Raw genomic sequence first — 12,150 nt, 5'->3', positions numbered from 1 at the left:
ACCAGGTTAATAAGAGCCCATATAAGTATTCTTGACAATATGCCTCCACCAGAAAACCAGGAGGTTACCTAAGAAAACCAGGAAGAATGATCCCACACAAAGTACTCTGCTACATTATAGTTTGCTGAATTTCATTCATAGGCTGTTGAAGGTCATGAACATTGATGATAATCTTCCTAGTTATTGATATAAGAACAAGAAGACTGATTAAGATCTTCTCTGGGAAGCAGTGAGAATATCCAACACCAAATGTTCTGCAAAAATCATCTCTGCTAAAGAATTAACTCTCACCTGGAGGAAGAGAACAGCACAACATGTTTCAGCAATGGCTGCAATTGCTCCTTGAGCTTTATTTTTAGTAGAGATATCTCTAATTGATTTCATGGCATAGCCTATCCCCAAATCTGGGAAAACAGACCAATCCTTTATAGGATTTGTAGGCTTATATTCTTTCTTCCTATATTTATGCTACCATACCTCCAGATTTCTAGTAGTTCTTCCAATTAGACCCATAGAATGATTATAAAATTATATTGATGGGCTCAGATAGTCTATAATTCACATGTCTCATAGTACCTCAGGAAAGAGAAGAAAAGGTTGCTCCAGCACAGATAAAAATTTGATCTGGAGTTACTAATCCCCATGCTTGAAGTGTCATTTTTATAAGAATTTTATAAGAATTACAAAAGAAAGGTTCCTAGATTGAATATTGTCATTAAATTGGATTCTTGTTTGTTAAATATTGAGGAGCCTGAAAGTTTTGAAATATTTTTGGTTTCATATTACTTTTTACAATGATAGTAGTATTTTCACCTTTGCTTTTATTGACATAGTGAGGAAACTTATATGTTAAAGGTTATATAAGTGGATAAGTTGTATAAGTATAAGCCCACAATAACCATCATGAACTATTCTTTTAAAGTTATCTCAAAATGTGAAGAAAATTGTAAAAGCCTGATTGTCATTGACACTAATCTTTGATTGCACTTTGAATAGGCCTTCCCAGTCTGAATGGGTTTCATGGTCCGAGGGAAATACTTGTCATAGACTCTGTGTCCACAGTGAAAGTTGTGTAATGACAAGCTCAAAGACCCAGTCTATACTTATGCTCTAAAATAAGAGTTCATTCATTCTGTTCTACAGCTCCCGTATATAGAAGTAATGGAAGCATCTCTTCCCAAAAAAGATTAGAGAAAGGTTTTTTTTTTTTTTATTGTAGGGTGTCCATATAACATTTTGTGGGGGAGAAAAATGTAATTCTCCCTTTGTTTTGTTTCACAGAAAAAATATGAGTGGTATTACATCAGGCATTTAAAATAGTTTTCAGAAACACAGTTTGCCAACCATAAGTCTTAAGTTCTTTGTTCATGTATTCAACTTGGCCTGAACTCTGTGGGTAATAGAAAGCATGAAACTTAGGAGTTATTTTAAGAAAAGAATATGTTTGAGAAAGAATAAAAATAGGGAAGGAGATCCCTTGTTTGAATCTATATGTAATGGTGGACCATACCAGGGCATAATCTCTTTGGGAAGTATTTTAGCTACAAAAATAGCTGCAACTTTAAAAATGCTTCTATCCACCAAGTAAGCTGATCTACAATTAAAAGGCAAATTTTGTAATGATCTAACTTCGGCCTATATATAAAATCAATTTGCAGATGTCTCAAAGGGAGTAAAAGTTAAAGGGTGACCATCAAAGACAACTTTACAAAAACTTGTTGATTTTATGTCTGACAAGTGGGAAAGGAAGTGGTAATATGAGCTACAACTATAGACCATGGCTGTGTTGTATCAGCAATTCCCTAAGTTCCAAAATGCTTCTCCCTTCTTCCCTTTTTGAACAGAATAACTTTGAGGATAGAAATCTTGGAGAAGAAGTGGTACAGTCTTCAGATCCCATCAATCTCTTTTTAGCCTCAAACCATTATTTCCATTTTTCAGTTATAGTCATGATAAACAAGATTTAAATTATCTTCCTAAGAAAGGTTGTTATAAAATCATACTGAAGTCCTTTTAGAGTTAATGAATTTAGAATCTCAGCAGCCGCAGCATGGTTGTTCCATTATAAAACAGGATTGATTCCATTGGTGTGAACAAGGCAATGAGCAATGACTGAAGCATTCAGCAGTTTGATAGCAGATTTTAAAAATTCCTTCATAAAGTCTGCATTAGCAATGACTCCACTATCAGATGTCAGAAAACCACTTTGTAGCTATAGCATCCCAATGGAATTACAGGCACTGAATGCATCATGAATAGGTGTTATCATTGGCAGGCTTCTGTGAGTGCAATCAACAAGGCTGCTTGGGCTCTGAAATTAAATATCATAAGTTGCTCAGATAGTATCATAGTTGGAAACCATAGCAGCACCTGAGTACTGGATAACATTTCTCAATTGGGATATAAAACATAACCAAGATTCTACAGAGGTGACAGAAAGATCATTATGGAGTTTTTTAGCCATGTCCACTAGAGAGGAACAGTCATGTAGTGGCTCTCCGTAGATGGAGAAGTAGATGAGGATGGCACATTAAAAGTAATATTTTCTTTCCCTAGGAAAGTCCCTTTCTATCTAGCAAGTCTCTGATCAGAAAAATCTGTGATGAAATAAAAGGATTTCAACCTCATAGGAGCACAGTAGCATTAGAGGTGCGAAGAACCAAACCATAAACCTTCTCTATAAAAGAATGGTGTTGACTGTAACTTGTAAGCAGGGTGGTGTTTGATGCACAGAGTAATATGTTACTGAATAAGGAAAATGTCTAGACATCTGGGTAAGGACACTCACTAAAGGCTGTCCCCGTTACACTCATGAAGAAGAAGAAGAAGAAGGAGTTTATTGTAATCCGGAATCTGGAACCAATAACAGTCTTTTCTTGATTTCATCCAGGGCAATAAGATGTTGAGACTTATGTTGTAGAGATTCTGTAAGTGTCTTTAGTCAAAGAAGTCAGAGGTTTTATAATCTCACTAAGTGACAAAATCCATTGTTGCTAGAATCCAGCCATACCTTTTTAAAAAATTTTTATTAATTTTATAATTATAAATTTTTTTTGACAGTACATATGTATGAGTAATTTTTTTTTATAACATTATCCCTTGTATTCATTTATCCAAATTTTCCACTCCCTCCCCTAGATGACAGGCAATTCCATACATATTAAATGTGTTACAGTATAACCTAGATACAGTATATGTGTGTAAAACCAAATTTCTTGTTGCTTGTTAAGAATTGGATTCCGAAGGTATAAATAACCTGGGTAGAAAGACAGTAGTGCAAACAGTTTACATGCAATTCCCAGTGTTCCTTCTCAGGGTGTAGCTATTTCTATCCATCATTGATCAACTGGAAGTGAGTTGGATCTTCTTTTCAGCCATACCTAAAATATCATATAGCTGTTTATTGTTCTTTTAGAGTTGATAACTATTAGTTCATTGGTCCTCAAACTTTTTAAATAGGGGCCAGTTCACTGTCCCTCAGACTGTTGGAGGGCTGGACTATAGTAAAAACAAAACCTGACACTTTGTCTCCGCCCCTCAGCCCATTTGCCATAACCCGGCGGGCTGCATAAACATTCTCAGCCGGCCTCATCTGGCCCGTGCACCATAGTTTGAGAACCCCTGTACTAGAGAGTCTGTAAGAACTTTGGGGAAACAGAATGGCTGTCAACAGATTAAATGAAATCAAGATACTTTACCAGAGGAAGGCATCATTGAACTTTCGATTTGACAACGCTTCTCAGATGAACCTGGAGAAGATGATGACGACTGTCTTCTTGGCAGGTTTCTATTTTGGGTGCCGCTAGTAAGAAATCATATTGATACAGAGTCCTTGAAAGTAATAGATGCTAAGTCCTGTTGCAAGATGTGAGAGAACAGGATAAGACTTTTTTATATACATTTGAGGTAGATGAGTCCATAGTGCCTATTGTGAATCTGGGTGAATAGGAATGCTGAAAAAAGCAGAACAAAGGTCTGTCACAGTAAAATCATGTAGCTTTACAAAAAGTGGAAGAGGCAATAGTGCCTGGATGGATACCACTGGATGCCTAGGTATAACATAAGGACTAACAGTATGTAGATCTTGCACAAATCAATAAACACCTTTTCTTTCAGGGCCTGATTTATGTTTCTTAAAATTCAGTAAAGGGGTATTATAAGGTTACTTGATTAGGACAGTAATATCTTGGTCTGTCAGGGATTCAGTAATTAATTGGTGAAATATCTTAAATAGTTTCTCTAGATAAGGGATACAAGGTCACAGATGGTGGTGGCTCTACTCTGCTCTAACTAGTAACAGGAATAGCTGCCTTTAACAAACCTACATCTGAGGATGAAGAGCATCCAGGGATATTGGGTGGAAAGCTCAGATTTCCCTGGGCATTATGATAGGGAACAAGAAAAACAAACTTTCCCTTCATTTCCTTTGGGATCTCTATTTTTAATTGTCATTAAATACTTTTTTTTTGAAAGCTTACCTTCTAGCAAGATTACTCAAAATAAATAAATAAATAAATAAATAAATAAATAAATAAACAAACAAACAAACAAACAAACAAACAAACAAACAAATAAATAAATAAATAAATAGTGTCTCACAGTTACCAGGTAGAGTATGAAAAGGAGCTGAGGATATTTGGGCAACCAAGATTGAGGTTTTTGCTTAGGGTTTACTTTCTCTTTATTTTTATATATATATATACATATATACATATATACATATATATACATATATACACAGAGAGAGAGAGAGAGACAAAGAGAGACAGAGAGAGACAGAGACAGAGACAGACTTCTAAGTTCACCAATAGTTTTCATGATACTTGGGGCATCTCTTATGGAAATGGTTGCTTATTTCTGGCATGGTTCATCTAACAAAAGCTAAATTAATGATGCTAGCATCTCTTGGATTGGTTGGATCTAACTCTATTTGCCACTTACTGTTTTTATGGTAAGAAATTTCATTCTCTTCCTGAAATTTTTCTTGGGATTTGCTCCATTTTTCAGGTAGAACAGGATATGCCTCTGTTACCTGAATTAAGAATTCCCTAGTTTGTAATAGCCTGGTGTAATCAGCTAGGTTTTTAGGGTTCCCATGAAAATCTTTCAAAAAGCCAATTACAAAGACTGCTCCCTTCCCTCCCCTTCTTCTTTTCCCTCCCCTCCCTTCCCACCTTTCTCCCCTTCCCCCTTGCAATGGGCAGGGACTTGTTTATTAGCTACCTCTGTGATAGCGATTCTTTCCCAGCAAAAGAGCAAGGTTTCTAGTTACATCTTTCCAACAACTACAGGAACTTCATCAGATTTTTTCCCTCCATGTAGTAAAAGTCAGGGGAATTTAAAAGTTGATAGAACCTTAAGGGCATCATATTTCTCTTTTTTTTTTTTTTTTTTTTTTAAGATGCAACATCTCTTAAGAGGAGAATAGAAGGAGCAGAAAGAGAAGACAGAATAGGATTGAAAGAAGACCCTTTAAGAAATTGTGTCTGCCTCAGACAGAGCTGCCCAGTAAAACCAATAATACATTTCCTTTGGATGAGTTTGTTCAATAGCCAGTGTTAATTTCTTTAGTAAACAATAATCAAAAGCACTGTACTGAGGCCATAACAACTTATCAACCAAATCTTTTGTGGTCTTAGACCGAACTTCATGCAATTTAGTAGCACACTCTTTGTCATACTCATACCATGAACTGGAAGTTTCCCTTGTTAAGGAACTTTTCCACAGGTAGTGTCATTGGTATGCTAGTACTAGATTCCATCACTCTCTTGAAGTGTCTCTTGAAGAATTTCTTTCCCCAGTAAAGGTCTTGGAGGAATCTCCCTAGGAACACTCCTGTTGGATTTTCCCTGAGATGTACAACAGGGAATTAAATAATGCCTTAGTAAATCTCCCATGAGAATAAACTAAAATAGGGTTTTTCCTTTCTCTTACAAAACTTTCAAGGGAATAAAGTAAGATTGATCTTAGATTAAGTTGACTTTAGAATTTGATTAATTTCAAATATTGTTTCTATTTCGAGTGAAAAATTAATTTCAAGGCCATGCCAATTTCTTGGTCTAGCTATCTCAGGGATTTTCCTACTTCTGGGAGAAAATTTTCTAAATGTAAAAAGGATTTTTTTTTGGGGGGGGAGGTGAAATAATTTATCTTTTCCCTGTTGGTAGGAGAGTTTCCTCTATAATAGGGATTCTGTTATCTGCAGGAAAGATTGCTCTACTTAATCTGTCTGAAACAAAATCCCTTTGATCTGCAGGTGATGTTCTCTCATTCAAAATCTTATTTTGGCTCAGAGAAATTTGGATAGGTATTGAGGGAGTGTGAAGCCTCTGGGGCAGATCTCAGAAAAATCCCCTAGTGAAAAGTCTACTGGATAACTCTAGGCTGTTCTTCAGAAAAGGTTGCCTCAGAAAGCTGGGAATCTTAATGCTTGACCTACCTGGCTTGCCAATTGTCATGGTAGTTATTTGCAATAAAGATAAACTAAATAGCAAAGTTCTGAGCATGATCAATTTTTTGGCAATAAAAGAGAACCAAGGCTCCTCAAATCAAGAGAGCCATCTCAGGGTTTACAGAGAATTTTATAGTTGATAGTGAGGAATATAGCAGGTTTACGTAATATTAAATAAATCTTAGATTATTTCCAAAAAAAAAAACAAAACAAAACAAAACAAAAACCCAGAGAGAATGAGGAATTGGAAAATTGATGGTTTAAACCTGAGGAATAAACAATCCTTCTTTGTGATTGGCTGAGATCAGCAGGTTATGATAGCATATAAAAGGAATTGGGAGCTTCCAAATAAACAAAAATAGGGGAATTCCAAATTTAAGATTACATCTCACGATGGAAAACCACCTTTCCCATTCCTCTTCTGTTTCCTGATTGCCTTCAGCAAAGCATTTTTCTTAAATCACATGATTTTTAGCGCACTACTAGGCCCACATCTAATAGACCTAGATCACAAAGCAAGGATAATCATGATATAAGTGGAGCTAATTAATCTTAGATTTTTATTTTTTTTTTTTTACATTCCTAAATTTTAGGTATAAAGTACAACATTTCTTTATAACAAATTCTGGTGTTAGTTACTTTTGCTTTTATTAAATCTAGATAAAGACATTTTATGTTTAAAAAGGGCAACATACAAAATGAATTGACTTATCTCTTAGAATAGGCCAGAGATGCTGATTAGGTCAGAACCTGTTGTAGTTTAAAGGGACCTTCAGAATAGCATAGAGGAAAGATAAGAGTCAAAAGACATAAATTCAAATCCAGAAACTACTACTTATTTCCTGTATGATCTTGAATTCATCATTTTCTGTACCTTCTTTATCCTTAAAATGATGATAAATTGGACCAAATGGTCCATAAAGTCCCTTTCATCATAAAATCATACAAAATCTTTTTGTTCAGCTTTTTACACCTTGAAAGGTCTCTTTCCAAGATCTCTAAGATTCATCTTCTCACTTCTGCTCAAAGACTTCCAGGTATAGAAACCTAATTACCTATCAACACATTCATTTCTAGAATATATTCTTTATATTCCTTTTATTTGTTCCTTTTCCTCTTGTGAATTTCTTTAACCCTTTGATCCTTCTTTGTTGAATATTGTGGACTCCCCCCCCCCCCCAACCTACAGACCTTCATTCAGCTTCCACTGTATGGATCTTTAGCAAAGTGAGAATGGGAAGCAGATAATGGGTTTCTTTTGACCACATTAACCACCCTGTAGGCCTTTACACTAGAAACAAAAGTCATTGAAATCTAGAAAATAAAATTTCCATTATTTACATGTCTGAATGAGTGAGTACTTTGGACTTGGAACTCTTAGAAGAGATATATGGGGTTTTTTTGTTTTTTGCTTTATTAAGGTTATCACCTGTAGGAAGCTGACCTAGGATTGAATATTGAAAACTGATTGATGGGTCTTCTTTTTTTCCACATATTATCTCCTAAAAGTTTCTATTCAGAGCTTTTTGATCTTATTCATTCCCTTCCTAGCTAAGTCTGAAATGACCTCGTCCCTCAAAAGGAACATTATGTGTAGAGGTAATAACTGAGTAGGGTGAATAATGAATGAAAAATGAGTTTCCTTATAGCATTTTATTAATATTTCAATTTTAATTGGTTTGATAGAAACAAAAGGTTTAGGGGTACCCTGTATTGCCATTTTCTAACTGTATCATAGTTAGATCTGTGCTCATATTCTTCCTTTCACTCAACTAATATAGTTTTTACTCAATCTGTTAATTCACTCATTCAACAAATTGTTCATTCAACAAATATTTATTATATGCAAGAACCTGTGGAGGAGAGAAAAGCCTTTGAGGAACTTAAGATCAGCAGTGAAAGTTTCTCTTATGATGATACCATGACTCAACATTCTCTTCTCTCATCCTCACCCTTGATTTGATCTCTTCTCAGGTTTGACTATGGAGATCGATTCTGGGACATCAAAGGCAAGTTCTTTAGCTGTCAGTGTGGGTCCCCCAAGTGCAAGCACTCCAGCGCAGCCTTGGCCCAGCGTCAGGCCAGCTCTTCCCAGGATACCCAAGAGAACGGGCTCCCAGACACCAGCTCTGCTGCAGCTGCTGACCCTTTTTGAGGCCCTGATCACCAAAACTGACATTGTTCAACTCTTTAGATTTAAATACTGTTTAAATTTCCATTTAAAGAGGACAAGAAATCTACAAATGAAGTCCAAGAGAGGTCATAAGATTTAGGGGCTGTGCCACCGACTGTTACTTGAGGAATTATGAAATAACATGCTGAATACTTTTTTGTTTCCGGTAAGTTCCCAGTTCAGTAGCCTGGGGCTAGGGGGGCGGGGGTGGGGAGAGATGGGATGACCCATTTTACTAGGGGAAATGTCAGAAACACCATCTATGGATGTGATAATGGTGTTGTCAGAGGCAAGGGCAAGGTTCCCAGCCATTTTTAAATGGCATTACTAGTTAGAAACCGCCATTGAGTCAAGCAATGTCCCAGTCCATGACAGTGAACTTTGAAGTACTTGATGTCACTCTTCCTAAAGTTTCCAGAAGTGATTCACTTGGCACAGGCCTTCTGAGTTTCTGATGGTGGTTTTTTGTGCATTTTGAAGTTTAATTTCTTCCTCTGGATCTGGTGATTCCCAGTGATACTATTGAAATCATTTTGGGCAATGCACACTCTTCTAAAAGATGCCTGTTAGTCACCAAACTCACTTTTCTGGAGTCCTTTTCTTTCCCTTTCTTGAAGCCCCTATTTTGTGCCAGCCTGCCAAAGCCACCATCACTCCCACAAGCTGTCTCCGTTAAGAGTCTGGCCTCCTTTGAGGTCTCCTCGGCATGTTACTGGTTCAGTGTTTGTTTCCACGGGTGACACATTACAGAAGGATTTGTCTCTTCTTTCACATTAACAGTCTTAGGGAGGGAGTTTTAAAGGGATTGTACAAGACACTAACTTGGAAAAATCGGTTTGCTTTTTAAGAAATATATATATATATCTAGACACATATATCAAACCTCTGACTGGCATTTCTTTGAGAGGCTACTGAGCTCAGTAAGAGCTGAGGAGAGCCAAGGATTGTGTAACAGGGAGAAGATACCAACGCACCAGCTCGTCTGCTCCTGTCAGTTTATTTGATGCTGGGCACCTTTTAATTTTTAAGCCACATGCTATGATGATTAATAAACTGATTTATTTTCTACCATTATTGAACATTAGGACAAACAAAAAAATAAAAAAAAAACAACACAAAACAACGGTGCTGATTCTGGTGTGATTTTTACTCACCAAGTGAATATAAACTATCAATTGTATAAAAAGAACAAAGTGATTTTAGTATAAAATGCAGGAGAACCTTTTTTTAAATTGTTAGTATTGTAGTGTGAATAAAATTGCCATCAACTTTTGTGTGATGGCTTGGCAGGTCATATAATTTTTTTTGCATCTATCTTTTTAAATACTGTAATTAGTGCAGTAACCGTGGGTTTTTTTGTGCAACTCTTCTAAAACATTCATAATGCGGTCATGTTTATTTTTTTCTGTTAAAATGTTTTTGACAGTTTTAAGAGCAGTCTTTTGGCTCAGACCATTTCTTGTTCTGTTTTCAATGAAATCAATAAAAAAAGTACTTTAAATGAGTTTTTTATTATGATATCGTGTTTCTCAAATGGTGTCTGTAAAAAACGCCTCAGTTTTCACTGGACAAGATGCTTGCAGTTTGAATACAGACTTTGTTTAACCAGCAGCTCTAGTCCTAAAAGATTATATCTAACCCTTCGTCTTTGACTTGTCTGACCCAGGCTGTGAATATCTGGGATATCAGGAAAGCTTAGATATGACTTATTCAGTCTTCATCTCACAGACAGACAGGGCTCTTCTAGCAATTCAGCATGTGGGGTGATCTAAACAGCAATTTCTTCCTTTTCACATTAGAAGTAGCTTCAAAGGATGAATAAGTTAACGTCTTAGACTTAGGTCTAGAGGGCAGACAGATCTAGTGGCATTGAAATTGCAGCTCAGACTCACTGCAGTAATGACATACACACAGCCAGTGAATACACATAGTTGTCTTCTACTGGGAAGGAGAACAAGAGAAATAGGTGATTTTAGGCAGCATGCTATTTTGGACAAAGTGCTGCATTTGAAATCAATACCACCTTGGTTCAAATTCTGCTTCAGACATTGAAGGCTTAGCTTCCTCAACTAACTTTTAAGATAGTAAATGATAATGGCACCTCCCTCACAAGGTGATTGTAAGGATCAAATGAGACTAATATAAAGCACTGTATCAATCTTGAAGCATTACATAAATTTGAAACTATTAAAAAAAATTTTTTTTGTTCCACCATTTTAAAAAATAAAGCCTTCTCATTTCTTTGCATGTAAAGAGAAGTCATGGATAAATGAGTGAGTTTTCCCAGTTCTCCTCTGGCCCATTAGTGAGTGTTTATCATGTTTTTCATGTTCTTTTGGGGGTCTTCACTTAGCACTGTGTGAAAAATTGGATGTATGTTGACCATTTAAAATTTTTTGGAATATTATCGTAGAAAGGGGAAGATTTACAAAAAAAGAGAAATGATGGCATGGCCATTTGATTTCTCTTACCATTGTAGAGGTATTATATATCAAGATGGACTAGGAAATTATGAAGTTTTCTAATTGTGGTTTGGGGGGGATTAGAACTGTAGTTCTAATGTGACTATAGTAGCTGTGTATCTATTATTGTGACAGATGGAATAAGAAAAGTTGCTGAACTAGTTTCCTCATGTGAAGATTGGGAATGTCAGCAAATATTTTAGTGAAATCTGTAAAAAAAATATATTTTCCTGCCTTATCTTGGAGAATATTTGCGCCACTTGCATTCATTCACTGTTAACTTAATGGAAATTGACCCCTTGTGTCATTGTGTATAGATAAGATTACACCATTATTCTTCTGCTTCCCAGAGCTGAACTAGTACAATTCCCAAAATTAACTGATAAAATGGTTTGAGCTTTTTTTTTTTTTTTTAAGTTTCCATGTAGTGTGGCATTCATTGGACCTAGTCCCTTGGGTGGGTTGGCAAAAGACAAGGCATTTTGCCTTTGTTTTCAGGGAGGCACTGATAGGCAACTTTATTTCTGAGGTGTTGAAATAAAAGTTTATACAAACACAAAGAATATGAAACAGATGGAACCCAGATGATACTTCTGTTTTAGGCTTTTGTGTGTGTGTGTCCATCCTGTTCCTAATGACTCTTACTCTCCCCTCCCTTGGTAAGTGCATCCACACTATTCACTTGGTAAGTGCATTCACACTACTCACCTTCTGTATGTAATATGGACTGCTGTTCTCTGGGGCAGAGCTAATAAGTCTTGTTCCTTGTTGTAAGGAAAACACAATTAAACCTGTAAAAGAGACAGAGGCATAATGAGGAAGCCCAACATTCAAATCAAGACCTGGCCTCAAGTCCCTTCTCTGATGCAAACCAGCAGTATGATCCCAGGCTAGTGAGTCAATTCATTATTCTCAGTGATCCCAGCAGTATTTTTAAAGTAATCAACTGTTGGTGACAAATAGTAGTGGAGGAAGTTTACCCACTGGGAGTTTCATCCAGATGAAATCACAGGCCTGCATTTCCCCTCTTCTCCCTACTAAAGTGTTCTATAAAAGTGAGTTCT

General features: G+C 36.3%; 1 protein-coding gene across 21 annotated transcripts in view; it reads left to right on the top strand.

Moving 5' to 3' along the window:
- EHMT1 (euchromatic histone lysine methyltransferase 1) overlaps positions 1 to 10,128 on the top strand; it is a 265,726-nt gene extending 255,598 nt beyond the window's left edge. For all 21 annotated transcript variants that reach the window (XM_074288973.1, XM_074288966.1, XM_074288986.1 and 18 more), the window contains one exon: positions 8,426 to 10,128. In XM_074288973.1, the coding sequence (XP_074145074.1) occupies positions 8,426 to 8,606 (181 nt within the window). In that variant the 3' untranslated portion in view covers positions 8,607 to 10,128. The remainder of the gene's footprint in view (positions 1 to 8,425) is intronic.
- Positions 10,129 to 12,150: the final 2,022 nt, after the last annotated feature.

Source organism: Sminthopsis crassicaudata, chromosome 2 (genome assembly GCF_048593235.1).
Source record: "Sminthopsis crassicaudata isolate SCR6 chromosome 2, ASM4859323v1, whole genome shotgun sequence".
Classification (NCBI taxonomy): Eukaryota; Metazoa; Chordata; class Mammalia; order Dasyuromorphia; family Dasyuridae; genus Sminthopsis; species Sminthopsis crassicaudata.
Note: the sequence above shows the minus strand (reverse complement) of the source record. Positions and strands in the feature narration are given on the sequence as shown.